The 24,899-nt window shown below is 47.3% G+C and overlaps 1 protein-coding gene across 1 annotated transcript in view; it reads left to right on the forward strand.

Moving 5' to 3' along the window:
* Positions 1-23,492, forward strand: part of LOC136592503 (uncharacterized) — a 43,950-nt gene extending 20,458 nt beyond the window's left edge. The window contains exons 5-7 of the mRNA XM_066588603.1: positions 14,161-14,373; positions 22,351-22,474; positions 22,585-23,492. Of these exons, the coding sequence (XP_066444700.1) occupies positions 14,161-14,373; positions 22,351-22,474; positions 22,585-23,492 (1,245 nt within the window). The remainder of the gene's footprint in view (positions 1-14,160; positions 14,374-22,350; positions 22,475-22,584) is intronic.
* Positions 23,493-24,899: the final 1,407 nt, after the last annotated feature.

Raw genomic sequence — 24,899 nt, forward strand, 5'->3', positions numbered from 1 at the left:
AACTTCCTAAATTCGTGGGAAAAAGAATTAAATATATCCCTATCCCCAACAGACATAAAAGTGATCCTACAAACATCACTCGGCCTATCTCAATGCATACTCTTACAGGAAAGCCATTACAAGCTCCTTGTACGTTGGTACAAGACCCCTCAATGGCTCTTCGCTTATAAGCTTGCTCCACACAACAGGTGTTGGAGATGCAACACTGAGGAAGGCTCATTTAAGCACATATGGTGGGAATGCACCAGGATAGCCCCCTTTTGGAAAGACATTGAAAAAGTACTACGGTCCCTCAAAACAGATTTGACAATCTCAGCGGAAATGATTTTCCTCTGGAAGCCATCCCGGGATTTTCATCCCAGAAAAGATAAATTAATCGCTTTTCTACTTGACGCAGCAAAAGCATTAATACCCACTAAATGGCTCCAAAGAGAACCCCCTACACTAAAACAGTGGCAAATGAAGGTGGACTCAATCTGCAACCTGGAGGAACTCTCTAGCTGGAATAGAGGCACACATTATTATCACATGGGACCCATGGAGGAAACTAAGACAGTAGACGCATCCCCCTCCCGCCCTATGGGGTGGAATGGGGACCAATGCTGGTTGAGACCTCGGACATTGGGACTGGCTGGATCGCTCCTGGTAACGTCAACCCGACTCCGACGGGCCTTCTGTGGTGGACATCAGTGGGGTGAGCAGATGTCGTCGGCTTCTATATCCTCCTCCCCTCCCCCTCCTTTTCCTTCCCTTCCCCTCGGACATACCCCCCCCCCTCTTTTTCTCTTTTTCAAAAGGTTTAATTCAACAGTTAATATATAAGGATTAGACATAAGGGAAGATCTCCTTGCTAAAACAGTCCATCTTTCCGACGATCGGAGATCCGCAAATATGTGCATTATATTATGTTTATTGTCTAATGAAAATCTACCCCCTGTCAGGGGACATAACCTTGTATTGTTAAAAAATCTTAATAAAATCTGATTTACAAAAAAAAAAAGAAAAGTTTCAGGGGTCCGCCTATACACTTGCTACTAAGAGGTTTGGGGGGGTCCGCCTATACACTTGCTACTAAAAGGTTTGAGGGGTTCGGCTATACTCTTGCAACAGAAAGGTTTCAGGGGTCCATCCATACATTTACTACTAAAAGGTTTGGGGGATCCACCTATACACTTGCTACTAAAAGGTTGGAGGGGTCTGCCTATACACTTGCTACTAAGAGGTTTGGGGGGGTCCGCCTATACACTTGCTACTAAAAGGTTGAAGGGGTTCGCCTATACAATTTCTGCTAAAAGGTTTGAGGGGTTCGGCTATACTCTTGCAACAGAAAAGTTTTTCAGGGGTCTGCATATACACTTGCTACTAAGAGGTTTTGGGGGTCCGCCTGTGCACTTGTTACTAAAAGGTCTGAGCGGTTCGCCTATACCAGTGATGGCAAACTTTTTAGAGATCGAGTGCCCAAACTGCAACCTAAAACCTACTTATTTATTGCAAAGTGGCAAAACATCAGGGGGCGGGGCTTATGACGACATATGATTTTTACCTCCATCGTTCTTAAAAGGACAGGACCGTTTGGAAATAGACCAGGTGCAGATTTTGACTTCTTTTGGATGCGGAAATGCTGTGGAATTTGCCACGGTAATTTCCGCTGAGGACATTCTGCAGCATTTTCACCTCGTGTAAACATATCCCAGCAGTGATAGTGACCCCCCCAGAGCGGCCCCAGTGGTAATAGTGACCCACCCCAGTGCAGCCCCAGTAGTAATAGTGACACCCCACAGCAGCCCCCAGTAGTAATGGTGACACCCCACAGCGGCCCCCAGTAGTAATGTGAAACCCCACAGTGGCCCCCAGTAGTAATGGTGACACCCCACAGCGGCCCCCAATAGTAATGGTGACATCCCATAGCGGCCCCAGTAGTAATAGTGAGACCGAGACCTATATACTTACCCCCTCCTACTCTGCTCGGCGCTGCTGCTGGCGCCCATTCCGGGTGCACACTGTGATGACAGTGTGCTTCAGGACGCCTCAACCCCCTGCTCCCGCGGAACCTAAGAGAGACAGCAGGGGAGGGGTATCCCGGCTGCACATTGACGACACTGTGTGCGCCGGGATCAGCGCTGCTGAGTGAACGCTGGCAAGGGAGCTGCGGCCCCTGCCAGTAATCACTAACGTGGTGAGCGGCCGAAGGTGGCACGTGCCATCAGGGAGGGCTCTGCGTGCCGCCTCTGGCACACGTGCCATAGGTTCATCATCACTGGCCTATACTCTTGCAACAGAAAATTTTCAGGGGTCCATCTATACTCTTACAACAGAAAAGTTTCAGGGGTCTGGCTATACACTTGCTACTAAGAGGTTTAGGAGGTCCACCTATACACTTGCTATAGAAAGGTTTGGGGGGTTCGTCTGTACACTTGCTGCTAAGAAGTTTGGGGGTCCGTGTATACACTTGCTACTAAAAGGTTTGAAGGATTCTCTTATACTCTTGCAACAGAAAAGTTTTCAGGGGTCCGCTTATACACTTGCTACTAAGAGGTTTGCGGGGGCCACCTATACACTTGCTACTAAAAGGTTTGAGGGGTTCGCCTATACACTTGCTACTAAAAGTTTGGTGGGGTCCGCCTATACACTTGCTACAGAAATGTTTCAGGGGTCCGGCTATACACTTGCTAATAAAAGGTTTGAGGGATTCGCCTATACTCTTGCAACAGAAAAGTTTCAGGGGTCCGCCTATACACTTGCTACTAAGAGGTTTGAGGGGTTCGCCTATACAATTGCTACTAAGAGGTTTGAGGGGGTCTGCCTATACAATTGCTACAGAAAGGTTTGAGGGGTTTGCCCCAACTGTGGGTGCACAAAGGTTTCCCATAGCTGTGTTCAGCTGTCTGGCATGAATACACAGAATGACTAGGGCAAAGGTGTGGGCCGAGATTCTGGGTGGGATGAAACTCTGCCATGTGTGGTCACTCTGATTTCTTCATGTGTAATACTGTTTTTGAGCTTCATGGGCTCGCCTATGCTGTGGGTGCACAAAGACTTCCCATTGCAGAGTTTTACCTATTTGGCAAAAATACACTGACTGACTAGGGTAGGGTGCAGAGTGCAGATGGCTTTCCCATTGCGGTGTTTAACTATCTAACACCTACACAGAATGAATTGTGTGAGGACACATGGATTTCCCATAGCTATGTAACTCACGGCACCTTGCGTCACACAAGGTGGATGCTGGAACTGAGCCTGACCCAGGGCCCGCTCACGTGCTTCCCACACAAAGTATTGTGGCTCCTACCTCGGTCATGGTTTCTCGGGCTTATTATGCCACCTCCCCCTCCTGCTTGGGGTCTGGGGATCTGCGTTGGTTGGCATGTATTATCTCTCGTGCTACAAATTACCACAGTTATCCGAGATACTGGATTGGAGCATCCACAGGAAGTGTTAGTGATTTTATGAGACTTTCACAGGGTCACTGTATACCTGTGGTGGCTACTTTTGCGACACCTCCTGCTGCAAACCAATCTTTGGTGTTAGTATGTGGTGCTGCATTGTGGAGATGTGTAGAAGTACTGGCACCTGAGTCCCCTTTATGCCCACGTTAGCGGTTCCGGACAATTTTGTGACGGAGGTGGCACGGGATTGGAATGATGATCGTACGCAATTTATCATCAATTCTCAACAGCATTGTGGGCTATCGCCCGCACTTTCGAAGAGGGTCGCTGCCTAGCCATGCCAACCCTCTGTAGTGTTAGTCTCCGGTTCCTCCTCATCCAGTACGCACTTATAAATAGACATGAGGGTGGTGTGGCTATGCAGCCAGCGTGTGGCATGAGGGCAGCTGAACGCTGCGCAGGGAAAATTTGTGTGCGCTGTGGACGCAGGGTTGTGCGGGGGGTTGGGCAGCATGTAACCCAGGAGAAGAGGCAGCGGTGTCACCCGCAGACAGTGATTGTCCTTGGTTGCAGGTAGTGTGGTGCTTAGCTGAGGTGTGCCTTGTTAATGAGGGTTTGTCCGATGTAAATTCTTAGGGGGGTGACCGCCAGACTCTTGCCCCTATTGTGGCTTAATGTGGGACCTGGGAGACTCAGATGCAGCCATGCATGCTGCCCCTGCCCTTCCCTATCCGTTTCTGTGGTGTTTCCATGACTTTCTGAGGTTTTCTGGTGTTTCACAAATCATCCCCTATGCGGAGCATCGGTCCCATACAAAAATGCTCGAGGCCCCGTTTGACTTCAATAGGGTTCGTTACTCGAAACGAGCTCTCGAGCATTACGGAAAGTTCGACTCGAGTACTGAGCACCCGAGCATTTTAGTGCTCGCTCATCTCTAGTCTTAACTGATTCAAGCTGGCTCTCCGGTATACCACTGGAACATCGGGTTACTGATATATGCGTTCTTGGATGTTGGGTGACGGTGGGTCCCCTTGGGCAGGGTGTGTCTCATCTGGCACCTGGTAAGTCAATCTACCACCTCCTTTCTTTTTTTCTCTTATTGAATTTCTAAACTATGGAGCACTATTTCAAGTTTTGTTTTGCCTCAAATTTTGGATTTTATGGCTGCGGTCAAGATCTAAAGAATTGAATGACACAAAAGTCCTAAGGTGAGGCAGACTGGTCAAAGTGCGGTGCAAGAAAAAGCATGTAGGCTTATTTATATTAGATATAGGGTGATTATGACGGCATCTCAGTGGTCCTGGGATAATTTGCTTTGTTCTTAAAGGGGTTGTCCCGCGGCGAAATGCAATTTTTTTTTCAACCTAACCCCGCATTCTGCACCGTTAAAATCAATACCGTTTGTAATTAAAAAAAAAAAAATTGCTTACCTCCTTCCCAGTTCGCGCAGCATCTTCTTTTCTTCTTTTAAAGATGGCCGCCGGTACTTTCCCAATGATGCACCGCGGTTTTCTCCCATGGTGCACCGCGGGTCTTCTCCCATGGTGCACCATGGATTGTCTTCTCCTTCCTTGCGTTCCACTGCCAATACAGCCACCTAATTGGCTGATCGGCACCACGTGATGGAGGCGGAGCTACGATGACGACGCGCAGACCAGCTCTATGGCGCGAGCGTGCCGGAGCGGCCCCATTCACCAGGCAGAAGACCGCACAGCGCAAGCGCGTCTAAAGAAGCCAGAAGACACAGAAATTAAACGGAGCCATGGAGACGGGGACGCCAGCACCGGAGGGGGTAAGTGTATAACTTCTGTATGGCCAATATTTAATGCACGATGTATATTACAAAGTGCATTAATATGACCATACAGAAGTACTTAACCCCACTTGCTTTCGCAGGACAACCCCTTTAACAGGAGACAAACAGCAGATGGACTTTAGTGTGTAACACTGAACCACCATGTACCCAAACCTCATGTGGAATTTCAGCAGTTCTTGCTGCCTTGCCACTTTTCAGCTGTTTGCTAGCCTTGATGTCTCCTCCAAGGTGGGGATCTCATTAAGTTCTGTTTCCTCTGACTGTTTTGGGATGCAATGTATTGCTGAGTCCTGTACCATGTGTTGGTGCTGACCACTGATTTAGGATAGATGTCTTGTCTTCTAGAAGTGTTAGACCATCTACACCGTGCAAGGGACTTTGAATTCTGTGTAAAAAAACCTATATATCATCTTCAGAGCCTCATAAAACACTATGCATTCATCAATCTCTGTGAGGAGCTGATTTTTCTCTGCAAGATTGGTCCACAATTCTTTTTGGATAACTCACAGTCTATACTGAAGGTTACTACAAGTAATGGGAAGTGTTTGTGCACCCACAGCATATCCAAGCCCCTGGATCCCAAGAAAAGTATTACACATGAAGAAATCAGAGTGCCCAAACATGGCAGAGTTTCACCCCCGCCAAGGGCCTCGGCCCACATTTCTATCCTAGTCAGTCAGTGTATTTGTGTCAGACAGGAAAAACACCGCAATGGGAAGTCTTTGTGCACTCACAGCATAGGCAAGCCCAAGGAACTCAAGCATGGTATTACACTTGAGGAAATCAGCGTGCCCAAACATGGCAGAGTTTCACCCTGTTAAGAGCCTCTGCCTACATTTCTACCCAAGTCAGTCAGTGTGTTTGTGCCAGACAGGTAATACAACGCAATGGGAAGTCTTTGTGCACCCACAGCATAGGTGAGCCCAAGGAAATTAAAGATGATATTACGCCTAAAGAAATCACAGCACCCAAATATGGCAGAGTTTCCCCCTGCTAAGGGCCTCGGCCCATATTTCTACCCTAGTCAGTCAGTGTATTTGTGCCAGACAGGTAAAACACAGCAATGGGAAGTCTTTGTGCACTCACAGCATAGGCAAGCTCAAGGAACTCAAGCATAGTATTACACATGAGGAAATCAGAGTGCCCAAACATGGCAGAGTTTCACCCTGCTAAGAGCCTTGGCCTCGGCCCACATTTCTGCCATAGTCAGTCAGTGTGTTTCGGCCAGACAGGTAATACAACTCAATGGGAAGTCTATGTGCACCCACAGCATAGACGAGCCCCTGGAAACCAAGGAAAGTATTACACATAAAGAAATCAGAGCACCCAAACAAGGAAGTTTCACCCTGCCAAGGACCTCCACCTCGGCTCACACCCTCAGTAATCGTGGTCATAAAGCGGACTCGGATGCTAGTGTAGCTGTGACCGTCTCATTAATGCAGTAACGTTCCTTTTGTTTGGCCCAAACCAGTTCCTCAGATAACTGTGGTAACACAAGGGAAAATGCATGTTGCCCAGTGCTGATCCCCTGACCCCAAGTAAGAGGAGGAGGTGGCCTTTCAAGGCCAAGACACCATGACCAAGCTAGGACCCGCAATAGTCTGTGTGGAAAGTACGTGAGTAGACCCTGGGGCAGGCTTGGTCCTAGCTTCCACCTTGTGTGACCCAAGGTGCCACGAGTTACATAGCAATAGGAAATCCATGTGTCCACACACTATTCATTCTGTGTAGGTGTCAGATAGCTCAACACCGCAAGGGGAAGTCTTTGAGTTACTTGGGCTCGCCTATGCTTTCAGTCCACAATGATAGTATTATATAGGATGAAATCAGAGTGCCCAAACATGGCAGAGTTTCACCCCGCCAAGGACCTTGGACTCAGCCCACATTTCTGCCCTAGTCAGTCAGTGTATTTGTACCAAATAGGTAAAACACCGCAATGGGTAATCTTTGGGCATCCACAGTATAGGCAGACCCCTGTAACATTTCTGTAGTAAAAGTGTAGGCGGACACCAGTAACATTACAGTAGCAGAAGTATAGTCAGACCCCTGTAACATTCCTGTAGCAGAAGTATAGGCAGACCCCAGTAACATTCCTGTAGCAGAAGTATAGGCAGACCCCTGTAACATTCCTGTAGCAGAAGTATAGGCAGACCCCAGTAACATTCCTGTAGCAGAAGTATAGGCAGACCCCTGTAACATTCCTCTAGCAAAAGTATAGGCAGACCCCTGTAACATTTCTGTAATAAAAGTATAGGCAGACCCCAGTAACATACCTGTAGCAAAATTATAGGCAAACCCCTGTAACATTTCTGTAGCAAGAGTATGGGTGGACCCCAGTAACATTCCTGTAGCAGAAGTGTAGGTGGATCCGAGTAACATTCCTGCAGCAGAAGTGTAGGTCGACCCGAGTAACATTTCTGTAGTAAAAGTATAGGCGGACCCCAGTAACATTCCTGTAGCAGAAGTATAGGTAGACCCCTGTAACATTCCTGTGGCAGAAGTATAGGCAGACCCCTGTAACATTTCTGTAGCAAAAGTGTAGGAGGACCCCTGAAACATTGGTGTACCAAAACTATAGGCAGACCCCAGTAACATTTCGGTAGCAAAAGTATAGGCAGACCCCTGTAACATTTCTGTAGCAAGATTATAGTTGGACCCCAGTAACATTTCTGTAGTAAGAGTATAGGCAGACCCCATTAACATTTCTGTAGCAAGAGTATAAGCGAAACATTGGTGTACGAAGAGTGTAGGCGAACACCTGAAAAAATTTTGTTACCAAGAGTGTAGGCGAAGGCCGGAAAAATTAGTTAGATAACAGTATAGGCAAGGGCCAGAAAAATTGGTGTACTAAGAGTACAAGTGCACCCCTGAAAAATCGCTCAACCGCGAGGGCAGGTGAAACCCATAACTCGCTGTTGCGTAATTTGTAACAGAGCCTGGAGGTAGCCCTGTGAAAAAAAATAGGTTTCTGTTAAAGTATCAATACTTTTGAAACTTTTAAAAATTGTAAAAAAATTTATAAACAGAGCCTTTTGGGCCTCAGAAAAATTGGCAGTTCAGCGTAATGACATGCTGTTTTAGGAGGAGGAGTAGGAGGAGTAATAATATCCGAGAGTGATTGACAAAGCTTATACCCCCTTTTTTCTGGTGATAGAGAATGGTTTTTTCTCCTGTTGCAGTGAAAAGAATCATTAGGTTCCGCTGCTTTCCGCCAGTGAGAAGAGAAGTCTGGGGAAGACCAGCCTTTGTTCATCGTTTTGAGTGTAAGCATGTCGGCACTGGCAGTTGACAGGCGGGTACGCTTATCCGTGATGATTCCCCCAGCTGCAATAAACACGCTCTTTGACAAGACACTAGCGGCAGGGCAGGCAAGCACCTCCAGGGCGTACAGCGCAATTTCATGCCACATGTCCAGCTTTGACACCCAATAGTTGTATGGAGCTGAGGCATCACGGAGGACGGTGGTACGATTGTCTACGTAGTCCCTCACCATCTTTTTACAGTGCTCCCTCCAACTCAGCCTTGACTAGGGAGTTGTGACACAGTCTTGCTGGGGAGCCATAAAGCTGGCAAAGGCCTTGGAGAGTGTTCTCCAGCCTGCGCTCGACATGATGCCTGATCTCCGCGCCCCCGCTGCTACTTGGCACTCGGAACTGCATCTTCTGCAACTAGTACTGTTAGATGGGAAGTTTAGCATCACTTTTTCCACCAGGGCCCTGTGGTATTGCATCATTCACGTAGCCCTTTTCTCTTCGGGAATGAAAGTGGAAAGGTTCTCCTTAAACTGTGGGTCGAGAAGGGTGTACACCCAGTAATCCGTGTTGGCCAGAATGGTGAGGGTCATGGGAAAGGCAGCCTAACATGAAGTCAGCCATGTGTGCCAGAGTATCAGTACGCAACACATCGTTGTCCTCACTAGGAAGATGACTTTCGGGATCCTCCTCCTCCTGTTCTACTCTACGGCCCATACACGCTGAACAGATGAGAGGCAAGCAGTATGGGTACCCTCTGCAGTGTGCCCAGCTGTCTCTTCCTCCTCCTCCTCCTGCTCCTCCCTCTCCTCCAGAACATGCTGAGATATAGACATGAGGGTGGTCTGGCTATGAAGTGACATACTGTCACCCCCTGTGTCCTGTTCCAACTGCAAAGCGTCGACGTTTATGTTTTGGAGCAAACTTCTCAGCAGGCAAAGCAGCGGGATGGTAACACTAATGATTACCGCACTGCCGGTCACATCTGGGTAGACTCCTCAAAGTTTCCAAGGACCAGGCAGATATCTGCCATCCATGCCCACTCCTCAGTAAAGAATTGCAGAGGATGACTACCACTCCACCACCCATGTTACGGCTGGTTTTCCCCTATTGCTCTACGCTGCTTGTACATTTTGGCCAACATGTGCAGCATAGAATTCCAGCAAGTGGGCACGTCACACAGCAGTCGGGGCTCTGACAGATGAAACCGATGTTGCAGGGTCCTCAGGGTTGCAGCGTCCCTGGTAGACTTGCGGAAATATGCGCAGACGCGGCACACCTTGCTGAGCAGTTCAGACAAGTGGGGGTAGTTTTTCAGAAACCGCTGAACCACCAGATTGAAGACGTGGGCCAGGCATGGCACGTGTGTGAGGCTGCCGACCTGCAGAGCCGCCACCAGGTTTCGGCCGTTGTCTCACACGACCATGCCCGGTTGGAGGCTCAGCAGCGAAGGCCAAAGGTCGGCCTGCTCTGTCTGAATCTGCAACTGCTTGGGGGCCATGTGCCTCTTGTCACCTAAGTTGATTAGTTTCAGCATGGCTTGATGGCGCTTGCCCACTGCTGTGCTGCCGCGCGCTACCGACTCTTGGCAACGTGCTCACACTTCTTAATTGAGAGGTAGAGGTGGCAGAGGAGGAAAAGGGGGAGGGTTTGGAGGAAGTGGCATAAAACGCAGCAGACACCAGCACCGAGGTAGGATCCGCTATTCTGGGTGTGGGTAGGAGGTGAGCAGTCCCAGGCTCTGATTCAGTCCCAGCCTCCACCAAATCCACCCAATGTGCCGTCAGGGAGATATAGTGGCCCTGCCCGCCAGTCCTTGTCCACGTGTCCATGGTTAAGTGGACCTTCCCAGTAACCGTGTTGGTGAGGGCACAATTTATGTTGTGGGAGACGTGCTGGTGTAGGGCTGGGACGGCACACCAGGAAAAATAGTGGCGACTGGGGACCGAGTAGCGGGGGACCACTGCCGCCATCATGTTTTTGAAAGCCTCTGTTTCCACAAGCCTGTACGACAGCATCTCCAGGCTAATTAATTTGGCTATATGCACGTTTAAAGCTTGTGCGTGAGGGTGGGTGGCGCCGTGTTTGCGCTTTCGCTGCAATGCTTCTGTTAGCGACAGCTAAACGCTGCACTGAGAGACATTGCTGGATGGAGTGGAGGACAGTGGAGATAAGGGTATGGGTGCAGGCCCGGAGGCGCTCGTGCCTGTGTCCTGGGAGGGGGATTGGATCAGTGTGGCAAGCTGGGGCACAGGGGAAGAGGCAGTGATGTGACCCGTAGATGGTTAATGGCCTTCGTCCAAGTCCCAGGGGTGCTGGGGGGTGGTGAGGCTGGTACTGGTGGCTTCCTGGCTGATCTTCGTGCGACACAGGTTGCACACCCCTGTTCGTCAGTCGTCCGCACTCTCACTAAAAAACATCCACACCTTTGAACACCTAGCCCTCTGCATGGAGGCTTGGCGCGAGGGGGTGCTTTGGGAAACAGTTGGGGGATTCTTCATTCTGGCCGTGCCTCTACCCCTGGCCACTCCACTGCATCTTCCAACCTGTCCTGCTGCTGCACTTGCCTCCCCCTCTGAAGCCCTGTCCTTGGTATGCTTAACAAACCAGGTGGGGTCAGTCACCTCATCGTCCAGCTGCTCTTCCTCTGAATCCTATGTGTGCTCCTCCCTTGGACTTACTGCCCTTACTACTACCTCACTGATAGACAACTGTGTCGTCATCCACAAAAAGCTCTTGAGACAGTTGCCGGAGATCCCCAGCCTCATCACCCAGACTCCGGGAACTTTTCAAAGGTTGGGCATCGGTCACGACAAACTCCTCAGGTGTGAGAGTAAATATTTTTTCCCACTCATGGCAGGGACCCAAGAACAGTTCCTGGGAGTCTGCCTGCTCATCAGAATATGTCATTTTCATGGAGTGAGGAGGCTGGAAGGAAGGAGGAGCAGCAGCCAGAGGATTCAGAGTTGCAGTCCCTAGGCCAGGAGTAGTAGACTGCGTAGAAGACTGGGTGGTCGATACATTGCTGGAAGCATTTCCTGCATTCCACGACAGGACCTGCTCACACTGCTCTGTTTGCAATAAAGGTCTGCCACGCGGACCCGCAAATTGTGATATGAAGCTGGACAGCCCAGAATCTTGCCTCTCTCCTAATCCTGCAGCAGCCGGCAGTGAATCACCACGACCATAAACTCGGCCTGTACCCACACCTTTACTTGGACGTCCACATCCGCATCCATGTCCACATCTTCGACCCTTACCCCTGTTCCTCATCATGGCGGATTAAGAATGTAGCAGGGGCCAAATAAATTACCCCACTGTACAGCACTGACAACTGTGGCTTAATTCACCGCACACAGAGACTTGTAGATAGCAGGGGCTCTATGCTGTGACTAGGAAAAAGTAACCCGCTGTCTTGCGCTGATACCTTGGGGTAATTTACTGCTCGCAGAGACTTGTAGATTATAGAGGCTGTGTGGAGTGGGAGAAGACTCTAAAGCCAGTGGCTAGTGCTGGTAACTGCGGCTATTTCAACCCCACCAAGGAAAAGGTATTGCTGAACACTCTGCACAGCGGCAGAGCTGAAATATTTTGTAGTGGCCCAGGAAATATTACAGTACTGTTTAGCGGTGAGACCTCTGTCTAATGCACTGCAGACACAGAGTGGTATAAATGAAGTCACTTGCAGTAGGCTAGGAGATGTTAGAGTGCTGTTTCACGGTGAGAGCTGGTTGTATGGCACTGCAGCCTGAGAACGCTATTACTGAAAGGCTGGGAACTGGCCTAGATGCGTAATACACTCCCTACTACTCCCAGAAAGCCACAAGTATAATGCACACGGTCAGATGTAGCCCTAAGAAGGAGCTTTGGGGTATTTGGCACGGAGGATCAGGACTGTATAGTGTATAACTTTCCCTATAAAAGTGGCTGTGCCCCAACACTCTGTGTTGCTCTGTGTGCTCCCAGCCAGCCACAACAGTAATGCACACTATGAAGCATGAGTAGCCCAAAGAAGGACTGTTGGGGTTCTTGAAGACTGGATCCTACTTTAACACTTTCCTTTTGTCAGCAGCAGCACTTTCTCTAACCTCTGCCAGCATGCGTCTGAGGCGAGTCGCGGGCGGGACCGCTTTAAGTACTCACGGTCACTTGATCTCGCCAGCCACTCACTACTGTGGGGTGGGATAGGGCGGGCAAGTCACAGCAGGAAGTGGTAATGGCTACCTCACATGTCTATTGGCTAGAAAATGGTGCTAAACATGCGGGGAAGGAAATGCAATTGGCTCAAGTACCGCGTGGTGCTCGTCTCGAGTAACGAGCATCTTGAGCACCCTAATGCTCGAACGAGCATCAAGCTCGGACCAGTGGGCTCGCTCATCTCTAATTATAAACTCTAATAATAAACTTGTCATCTCCATGGAATCTTTATATATGATATAGAGACACAAATTAGGAAGAGCGCCTTGCACATGGGTAAAATAATAGATAGTGAATCCACTCCACTTACGCGGTGTTGGGCGGAACAGCAAAAAAAAATTTTTGTGTCCCGCCTACACCTGGAATCCAAGTAAGCCTTCAATAGGTATCTTTAGTCAGGATCCTCCGTATCATCCAAAAAATATATGTGTGTCTGATATCCTACACAATATAAACTTTTTTGGAGAGCAGCAGCTCTAAAGAAAACCCCAATTCTCTGGCAGGAAAAATGGGGATAGTACAGTATAGTAAAAAAAGGAAAAAACCTTTATCCAGCTGTACTCTGTCGCAGGACCTCAAGAACATATAGGGAATAAGCTTCCACAACGGCCGGTAATAATGAGCCAAGTTTACTCCCATAAAAATAGAACAGAATAATAACAGGTTTATAGTACCTCTACTATCGGGTAAGCAACGAGTTTCTGTGTCATCTGACGCCTTTATCAAGCATATAATCCTTATACCCAATCTCATATATATATACACAAAACATACCCTAATCAAAGATCCATATGGGGGACATCTGATTCCATCCCTTAACCACGCTAAACGCCATCAAAGCGTGTATGGGTGAAGGGCGGAAGCTAAAGTGGTTCCGCTTTCATCATCCAACGGATGCTGAAGCACACCTGCGTTCCACATAGATAGCCTTCCATGCAATGTAAAAAAGATCCACGTAATGCGTCATCACGCTGTAGGGGAGACGCATCGTGGATGAGGTTATCACGCTCCTGAAAGGAGCGCGCGGGGCTTGTCAATGCTCTGTGTAAATAACAACGTGCCGCGTCATCACGCTCTGCTCCGAGGTCCGCAGTGACTTAATTTCACTATATATATTTTTTATTAGAATAATCTATTGATCACCCTTTGCATGGGAACCAGGAGTTGCCATTTGGGAGATAGGGTTTGTAGGTATGGTATTAAGTTAATGTATCACTAGCTGTTGAAAGAGATAATTGACATATAATGTGGGCAATTCCCAAACATCTGTAACGTATGGTAATAGATCCAGGGTGTTTTACAGACTGACATGCATCGTGTGCTCCATCTATGATCAATTAACTAAACTGTCAGTCTATAGCGTGCATTGACACGCTCCGTGCGTTCCATCTGAAGCGTGACTAATTAAGTCACTGCGGGCCTCCGAGTCCTTCAACACAAATAGACATTACACATATGTGAAGGGATTCCTGGAAATAACCAGATACATTTCCCTCCTTCATTCTTCCAGCTTCACCGATACCTGGGAAGCCAGAAAGATAATACTGGAAATCTGCTATTCTACGACAATGGAGATTTCATCTCCCAATATTCCATCGTGAATTGGCTGAGTTCACAGAATGGATCGAAGCTCATAAAATATATTGGTTCTACAACAACAAAACAAAATGCTGCATTTAATATCAAAGCGGATCAGATCTTGTGGAAGAACAGGGTCAGCAAGGTGAGACTATGGTAATCTGGGCAAGAAATGTAGGATCGCTAGTGAAAAGAGAGAGGAGGGAAGTTGGACTGGAAGACTGAGCTAATAAATCCTGAAAAATCCTCTGGTCCTGGACTTGTGGTCGCAGTTATAGGTTACTTACTAGAATGATATAATCAGCCATCTTCCGGGTCAACCACAAAACATTTCTCTTGACTCACCATATGGTGCTATATGATGGAGGCTAAAATGAACCCATTGTGTCAGACAGCAGTATATGTTATATTAGAGTAGAGGTGCAAAGTATCTCTGACTAGTTAGTGAGGAGATCCAACACACCAGAACTGAGTATACGGTTGCTGAGAGCTAGTATATAGGAGAGCTACTGTGCTAAAGAGTAAAGCTTGGAAACTGAAGTAAGAATGACCCTTACAGCTTATCTCCCCTTATCTACCCCTTTTCATTTCTCTTTGAAGGGTAGAAATTTTTGAAGTCACATCGGGATCACCAAGAAATGTTGTGGAATATCATCCACAAGTCTGAAGGAAGTAGTTTATTCACAATGGTCCCATAGCAATAACAATTTAAGCACATGTACACATATATGTGTGTTTTTAGTTTAGTCCGATTTTGTCCATAATTGTGACTTAATTAACTATAAGATGACATTTTATTAGTAATCAATGTGGAGATCTAGGGGTGTACAAAGGGCTCACTTACTTTTTCCTGCAACCATAAATGTATGCAGCTGTGAGTGGTCAGCGTTAATGTTAGAATCAGATGGAGGCACAAGGACATCAACATAAAGTACAAGTGGCTGGTTAAAACCTGTGAATAATGCAAAAGCAGAGTATGTTGTGGTAGGAAATAGTCTCTCTTACACGCATAGTGGCATAGAATGTTTAGGCAGGAATCATCAGCCAGGTTTGGCATACTTAATTGAGAGACTGTAAATTTAGTTTACAGTGCCCTTCTAGAGACTGTAATTATTATATTTGCAAAGAGAAAAAAGTCTGGAATTGTGTTAGCAAAATATGACTGTTCTCAGCAAGAGAAACCAAGTAATCTTGTAGATATGATACCTTTTAATGGCTAACAAAAATACATGATGTTACAGCAAGCTTTAAAATTTACATAGGGTTCTTTCTCAGGCTTAATGGAACAGATCCGAAGAGGCATAAATATTTATACACATACACATGAAAGTGCACAGACATGGTGTGATTAATTTGCACTTAAGTCAATACCAGAACAGGATGAGTAGATGAGTCCACTAATAAGGATGTGAAAGTTTTATGCTATCTGTCACATAGCAGACCAGAGGAGCCTCTGTCCTCGATCATTCTAACAGTATTGAAAGCTTGAAGTCATTAGAATACTGTCTAATTTATACCCAGCTTTCCCAGGCTTATGCACACATGCAAAGCGAAAGCTCAAATCATCCACCTATTCCATTCTAACGCACTCCACATCTCTACAATGCTCATACAAATAAACACTGCCACCACCAGTTTTGATATCTGTAAACTGAAACACAATCTATGAATTATGAACACAATCTATGACGTTATGATTCATTTTTAAAATGCACAAGGCAGACTTCTAAATTGCAGATTTAATCTAGAAAAAGTCTATCAGGGCAAGATACCTGATATGTACAAAGATATACAAAAAAGGTTGTAACATGGGAGCATAAGGAAATGCAGTATGAATACACAACAAGGCAGATTTTTAAAATAAGCAGGGACAAAATAAAAGAAAGATATCAAATTTGAATATTGGTCCAATGTTCCAATACGTGCGGAGTCACTGAAGCAAATGGGACAGCCTTAGCCGAAGAGTATCTCTATAGGATCTGACAATTTGGAGCCTGTGGGATCCCAAATTATAAAGAGTCTCAAGCTTTGACACCCAATAGTTGCATGGAGCTGAGGCATCACAGAGGACGGTGGTACGATCGGCTTAGTACTCCCTCACCATCTTTTTACAGTGCTCCCTCCGACTCAGCCTTGACTGGGGAGTGGTGACGGAGTCTTGCTGGGGAGCCATAGAGCTGGCAAAGGCCTTGAAGAGTGTTCCCCTGAACATGCTGCCTGATCTCCGCGCTTCCCCTGCTACTTGGCCCTCGGAACTGCGACTTCTGCCACTAGCGCTGTCAGATGGGAAGTTTACCATCAGTTTGTCCACCAGGGCCCTGTGGTATTACATCACTCTCGAACCCCTTTCCTCTTCGTTAATGAGAGTGGAAAGGTTCTCCCTATACCGGGGGTCGAGAAGGGTGTACACCCAGTAATCCGTAGTGGTCAGAATGCATCTAACGCGAGGGTCACGAGAAAGGCAGGCTAACATGAAATCAGCCATGTGTGCCAGGGTGCCAGTACGCAAGACATGGCTGTCCTCACTAGGAAGATCACTTTCAGGATCCTACTCCTCCTCCTCCTCCTCCTCCTCGTCCACAGGCCATACACGCTGAACAGATGGGAGGCAAGCAGCATGGGTTCCCTCAGCAGTGGGCCCAGCTGTCTCTTCCCCCTCCTCCTCCTCCTCCAAAACGCGCTGAGATATAGACATGAGGGTGCTTTAACTATCAAGCGACATACTCTCTTCCCCCATCTTCTGTTCCGATCGCAAAGCGTCAGTCTTTATGCTTTGCAGCAAACTTCTCAGCAGGCATAGCAGAGGAATGGTGATGCTAATGATTGCAGCATTGCCACTCACAATCTGGGTAGACTCCTCAAAGTTTCTGAGGACCTGGCAGATGTCTGCTATCCAGGCCCACTCCTCGGTAAAGAATTGGGGAGGCTGACTCCCACTATGCCGCCCATGTTGGAGTTGGTATTACACAATTGCTCTACGCTGCTCATAGAGCCTGGCCAACTTGTGGAGCGTAGAATTCCACCATGTGGGCATGTCGTACAGCAGCCAGTGCTCTGGCAGATTAAACCGATGTTGCAGGGTCCGCAGGGTGGCAGCGTCCGTGTTGGACTTGCGGAAATGTGCGGTGACCCGGCGCACCTTGCCAAGGAGGTCTGACAAGTGTGGGTAGTTTTTCAGAAACCGCTGAACCACCAAATTAAAGATGTGGGCCAGGCATGGCACGTGCGTGAGGCTGCCGAGCTGCAGAGCTGCCACCAGGTTACGGCCGTTGTCACACACGACCATGCCCGGTTGGAGGCTCAGCGGCAAAAGCCAGATGTTGGTCTTCTCAGTCAGACCCTGCAACAGCTCGGGGGTCATGTGCCTCTTGACACCTAGGCTGAGTAGTTTCAGCACAGCCTGCTGACGCTTGCCCACCATTGTGCTGCCGCGCTCTACCGACTGCTGGCGACATGCTGTTAACATTTCTTAATTGAGAGGTAGAGGTTGCGTAGGAGGACGAGGAGAGGGTTTAGAGGAGGTGGCATAGACCACCGCAGATACCAGAACGGAGGAAGGACCCGCAATTCTGGGTGTGGGTAGTACGTGTGCGGTCCCAGGCTCTGACTCGGTCCCAGCCTCCACCAAATTCACCCAATGTGCCGTCAGGGAGATATATTGGCCCTGCTCACCAGTACTTGTCCACGTGTCCATGGTTAAGTGGACCTTCCAGTAATCGCGTTGGTGAGGGCACGATTGAAGTTGCGGGAGATTGCTGGTTTAGGGCTGGGACAGCACACCGGGAAAAATAGTGGCGACTGGGGACCGAGTAGCGTGGGACCGCCACCGCCATCATGTTTTTGAAAGCCTTCATTTCCACAAGCCTGTATGGCAGCATCTCCAGGCTGATCAATTTCACAATGTGCACGTTTAAAGCTTGAGCGTGCGGGTGCGTGGCGGTGCATTTGCGCTTGTGCTACAAGGCCTGCGCTAGCGTCAGCTGGATGCTGCGCTGAGAGACATTGCTGGATGGGGCCAAGGACAGTGGAGGTGAGGGTATGGGTGCAGGCCCGGAGGCACTCATGCCTGTGTCCTGAGAGAGGGGTTGGATCTGAGTGGCAGGTTGGGGCCCAGGGGAAGAAGCAGTGGTGTGACCCGGAGGCGGTCAACCGCCTTCGTCCCACCTCGTGGGGTGCTTGGCCATCATATGCCTGTGCATGCTGGTGGTGGTGAGGCTGGTACTGGTGGCTCCCCGGCTGATCTTGGCGCGACACAGGTTGCACACCACTGTTCATCGGTCGTCAGCGCTCTCACTGAAAACATCCACACCTTTTGATGACCTAGGCCGCTGCAGGGTGACTTGGCGCGAGGGGGTGCTTTGGGAAATAGTTGCGGGAGTCTTCGCTCTGGCCCTGCCTCTACTCCTGGCCACCCCACTGCCTCTTGCAACCTGTCCTGCTGCTGCACTTGACTCCCCCTCTGAAAACCTCTCCTCAGTTGGCTTAGCGAACCAGGTGGGGTCAGTCACCTCATCGTCCAGCGGCTCTTCCTCCGAATCCTCTGTGCGCTCCTCCCTCGGACTTACTGCTCTTACTACTACCTCACAGATAGACAACTGTGTCTCATCATCATCGACCTCCTCGCCCACTGAAAGCTCTTGAGACAGTTGCCAGAAGTCCCCAGCCCCATCACCCGGACCCCGGGAGCTTTCCAAAGGTTGGGTATCGGTCACGACAAACTCCTCAGGTGGGAGAGGAACCATTTTTTCCCAATCAAGGCAGGGGCCCGAGAACAGTTCCTGGGAGTCTGTCTGCTCATCAGAATGTGTCATTTTCATGGACTGAGGAGGCTGGGAGGAAGGAGGAGCAGCAGAGAGAGGATTCAGAGTTGCAGCAGTGGACTGCGTAGAAGACTGGGTGGTCGATACATTGCTGGATGCATTTTCTGCTATCCACGACAGGACCTGCTCACACTGCTCATTTTGTAATAAAGGTCCAACACGTGGACCCATAAATTGTGATATGAAGCTGGGGACCCCAGAAACTTTCCTCTCTCCTAATCCTGCAGCAGCCGGCTGTGATTCACCTGGACCAGGAACTCGGCCTGTGCCCACACCCTCACTTGAACCTCCGCGTCCTCGCCCGCGTCCACGGCCACATCCTCTGGGCCTACACAGAATACAGCAGACACAGAGCGGTGTAAAAAATTAGGCAATTATTGGCCTGCACTTGGAGGCTGACAGCGGTTATGTTACGCACACTGTAGGCCAAACAAATTATACGCTAGGCTGCAGAAAGGCCTAGCTGGCTAATAGTGAGCAAGTACAACTCCTAGCTGCCACGCAGTAAACTGCACACACGCACAGGTAGCCCTAAGGAGTGTTTTGTTCATTTTTTTTTTTTTTTTTTTAAAACAGCCGCCTAGATAGCATGTATATGTCTTTCGCTCTATCAGCGGCTGTTGCTGCACGCTGTGCGTGAAGTTGATGGGACGCACACAGCGGTGTAAAAAAATTGGCAATTATTGGCCTGCACTTGGAGGGTCACAGCGGTTATGTAACGCACACTGTGGTCCGAAAAAATTATACGCTGGGCTACAGAAAGGCCTAGCTGGCTAATAGTGAGCCACTACAACAGTAATGCACACACTTACAGGTAGCCCTAAGGAGAAGTTTTTTTGGGGTACTTGTTGACAGAATTGTACACTACCACTATCCCTGCCTGACCAGCACTGCCCCTATACTCTGCATAATAGACTGCAGACTGAGAACGCTATAGCTGTAATGGCCTGCTCAGCCCGAGATGAAAAAAAAAAATTGTGCAAAACTGCTCCCAACCAGCCACAACAGTAATGCACACGGTCAGATGTGGCCCTAAGATGGACCGTTGGGGTTCTTGTAGACACTAACACTCTCCCTATAGCAGCAGCACTCTCCCTAATCTCTCCCAGTGTGTGTCTGAGGCGAGCAGCGGGCGGGACTGCTTTATATACTCCGCGGTCACTTGATCTCGCCAGCCACTCACTGCAGGGGGGTGGGATAGGGCTGGCACGTCACAGGAGGAAGTTGTAATGCCTTCCCTGCATGTCTATTGGCCAGAAAATGGTGCAAAACATACAGGGAAGGAAATGGAATTGACTCGAGTACCGTGTGGTGCTCGTCTCGAGTAACGAGCCTCTCGAGTACCCTAATACTCGAGCGAGCATCAAGCTCGGACGAGTACATTCACTCATCTCTAGTTATAAACCTGTACTACAAAATTCTTCTATGACATTGAGATTTGAAGATACCTTTTAATATACTAACTTTCATGGTATATCTATTTGCCAAAAGAGGAAATAATTGTGTTTGAGGATGAACAACACACAATCTTTTCTTATTTTGAAATAGAGATATTCCTGCAACTCACTGGAACTGTCATGGGCAGTAAAATGGCACCGCAATACGCCAACTTTTTCATGTCAAAACTGCTAAGTGACCTTCTGGCTTCCTGCTCCATCAAACCATTTGTCTACTTCTGCTACATTAATAACATCATAATCATCTGGACCAGCTCTGACCAAGAACTAATACAATTCCATGAGATGTAAGGCATTCCATCCCATGACAAACCTGACATTAAGCTACTCACCATAAAACACCACCATAAAAATTTTAAACAACTCAGTACAAACATCCCTGTGCCGAAAACCTATTGATTGGCACACATACCTCAGATGGGACAGTTTCCATCCTAAACACATCAAAAAGTCGATTGTCTACAGCCAGGCTATCAGATACAACCGGATCTACTTCAACCAAAAAGACAGAGAAGTACATCTATACCATCATAAAAAAAAAAAACATTTTTAAATCGGGGCTACCATCCCACATCAATTGATGACCAAATCACAAGAGCCACCAGGATACCCAGGAATCAATTGCTCTAATACAGAGAGAAGGAATGAAATGACTGTGTACCTCTAGTTGTGACCTACAATCCGTATCCGGAGGTGATAAGGAAAACCCCAAAGAAACTCCACCATACCTACACAAGAATGACCATCTGAACACCATATTCCTGGACTCTCCCCTCTGTGTTACAGGCAACCTGCAAATTTGAGTAGCTTTATAATTAGGAGTCCATTGTCATCCGACACACAAAAAGCAACTTATCACTGCAATGTAAGGAGCTGTAAGATCTGCTGACATGTACGGACCGTGGACAGGATACAAATCCCCAACACACAGCAGCACTACAAAATCCAAGGGACATTCACATGTTCCATGTCCAATGCTGTGTACCTGATCCTGTGCAGTGAATGCCCTCTTGGGGAGCCGTTGTGTTGGCAAGGATGAGATCTCATCACCACACAATTAGAGAGGGAAAGACTGAATTACCTGTGGCGGAGCACTTTACTAGCCACAGACACAACATAGAATATATGAAGGTTACTATATCAAAAGGCAACTTTAAATCTCAACGTCCCAGATGAATTTTGGAGTGCGAATTTATAGCCATCTTTGACACTCTGAAGACAGAAATCCACATTGTAAGTGGCTTCATGCATCATTGGAGAATATGAGAAATCTATAGCAGAGATAACACTCTGGCCTGGTGACCCCCTAACACCAATTTAGAGACAATAAAATTTTCACCCCTAATCACCAGACGAGTTAAATATTTACTCCGCTACTCATCCTGTTCTAGTATTGTTTTAATTAACTGTTTTTATTAATCACGCCATGTCTGTGCCTTTTCATATGTATGTGTATATATATATATATATATATATATATATATATATAAATAATATATATATATATATATATATATATATATATATATATATATATATATATATATATATATATACATACGTTATATAATATATATATTGGATTGCAACGGGTTAAAAGATATATCTACAAGACTATGTGGTTTCTATTACATTTGTGTGCTTCCACGCGCAAATAATAAAAATTTTTGTTTACATCAACGAGTATTTGAGACATTCCAGCATGGTGTACAATCCCTTACACGCAGAAAAGACATCATAGAAAAGTATTGGATATGGTTATATGGACTGTGAGAAATTATTGCACAGGGAACATAGATCATTCTAGAAGTTTACTCATGCAAAGTAAATTGTCTTTCTCCCAAGATCCCTGCATCTCAATGTTCAGAGAACTGTTTACCAGGAACTCGTAAAGTCTCCCACTCCAAAATCCATACCTGCTGCTATAATTGTGTCCAGTGCTCCTCAGGAGAAATCTCCAACATTACAGGTATGAAAACCTCACGCATAGGTGTGCTCCACTGATGATTATGGACTAACGATATATTGATGATTCTTCAGATACTGAATATTTATGGTTTTTATTTTTTGATTTTCCAGACAGTGAAACCTGCATGAAATGTACAGACCTTGATTGGCCCAACATGAAGAAGGACCGTTGTGTGCCAAAGCAGCTGGAATTTCTCTCCTACACAGATGACACAATGGTCCTGGTTATTTCCCTGGTCTCTACTATATTTTCTTTCCTTACATTCATGATTCTTGTTGCTTTTATTTTGCACCAAGACACGGCCATCGTGAAGGCCAATAACAGGAACCTGAGCTTCCTCCTTCTGGTCTCCATCATGCTGAGCTTCCTCTGTGTCTTCTCGTTCCTTGGACATCCCGTGGACCTCACTTGCATACTACGTCAGGTCTCATTTGGAATCCTCTTCACAATAGCCGTTTCTTGTGTCTTGGCCAAGACCATCATGGTTTCCATTGCTTTCAGAGCCACCAAGCCTGACAGTTTCTGGAAACACTGGATTGGAAGCAAGTGGACTAATTTTTTGGTGGTGTTTTGCACATCCATCCAAGTAATAATCTGTATGGGTTGGTTGGCTCTAGCGCCCCCCTTCCTGGAGCTGGACACTCATTCCTATCAGAGAAAGATCATTGTGCAGTGCAATGAAGGTTGTGTTATTGGGTTCTACTCTGTCCTGGGTTATTTGGGGGTTTTGGCGGCTGTTAGCTTTATTATGGCTTTTTTAGCTCGGACATTACCGGACAGTTTTAATGAGGCCAAGTACATCACCTTCAGCATGCTGGTGTTCTGTAGTGTCTGGATTGCCATGATTCCAGCTTATCTGAGCACCAGAGGGAAATACATGGTGGCTGTGGAGATATTTGCCATATTGACCTCATGTGCTGGACTTTTAGGGTGTATATTCTTCCCAAAGTGCTACATTATCCTATGGAGACAGGACCTCAACACAAGAACACGTTTACTGGAGGGAAGAAGCAGATGAGAGATTTACATAGTAACAAAGTATGTTAGGCTGAATGAAGACAATGTCTATCTAGTTCAGCCTGTTTCAACCCCCCACCCTCCTTTGTTGGTCCAGAGGAAGGCAAAAAAAAAAACAGCAAGTCAATTAGTTCCTATGGAGGGAAAAAACATCCTTCCTGACTCCATAATGGCAGCCAGAGTAATCCCTGGATCAACATTTGTGATCAACAACCCTGCTGATTATTTAATGTCTATATCCTGTGATATCATAGTGTTCTAGAAAGACATCTAATCCCTCTTAAACTCTATGGATTTTTACATCACCACGTCCTCAGGCAGAAAGCTCCACAGTCTCACTGCACTTACAGTAAAGAACCCCCTCCTGTGTTGGTGATGAAACCTGCTTTCTTCTAGACGTAGAGGATGCCGTCTTGTTACCGTCGCAGTCCTGACGCAGTATTAGGGTGTGTATAATGGGCATCCTTCCAGGGGCAGACGGGCACCGTCTCATTCGTCCCAGCATACCAGTCACCTAAGTCTCATCCATGGCGCCCAGATTTGAGTGAATTTATCGTGGGAGTTTGTAGACCAACTGTGTAGCTCTTCTAAATTATAGAGGTTATCAACTTTTTCTTTCCATTGTCTGAGCTAGGGGTGTGTGTTTTGCATCCAAAGAGAAGGTATTAAGGACTTAGCTGCATCAAATAGAAGGGCTAATAGTTTGTCCTTCAGTGGGTGAAACTGGTGTGACGGTCTCCACAGGAGGACCATGTCTGGTGAGATGGATAAATTCGGGTACAGTTTCTGAATAATTTTCTCTACCTCTTTCCAAAAGGAGGTTATTAATAGGCACGTCCACCACAGGTGTAAGTATGATCCAATGTCCCTCCCGCATCTCCAACAAGAACCCTGGGTTGCGAGGTTGTGGTCATGTAGCCATTGGGGGGTCCGGTACCATCTGGCTAATAGTTTATAATGTGATTCCTGAGCGAGTATGCAAGGAGATCTCCCTAAGGAGGTTTTTAGGATCGCCTCTACCTCGCTTGCTGAGAGTACAATATTCAACTTCCTTTCCCACGAGGTAAGAAATGCTGGTTTACAAAATGAGAGGGGAGTTATACAGTTTTTCCGCAGAAAGGAGATTTTCCTGAGGGAGGCTTTATTTTCGGTCAGGGCCTTCTCAAAGGCGGTCCGTGGCCTAGTGGATCTAAATGTTAGGAGGAATTTCTTGAATATCCCCAGTACATGGGCTCTCTGTAGAAAGGAGAATTTTTCAGATGGTAATAGCCTGTTTAAAATGATTGCTGGCTGAAGATTGCTAGCTAGAGCTTGAAGGTCAGCTATCGTGGATGATTTGAATCTTTTCCAGACCGAGGCAGTACTCAGGTCCGGTGGGAGACCTAGCGTGTTGATAATATTGTATAAT

The sequence above is a fragment of the Eleutherodactylus coqui genome, chromosome 1 (genome assembly GCF_035609145.1).
Source record: "Eleutherodactylus coqui strain aEleCoq1 chromosome 1, aEleCoq1.hap1, whole genome shotgun sequence".
In the NCBI taxonomy this organism is placed as follows: Eukaryota; Metazoa; Chordata; class Amphibia; order Anura; family Eleutherodactylidae; genus Eleutherodactylus; species Eleutherodactylus coqui.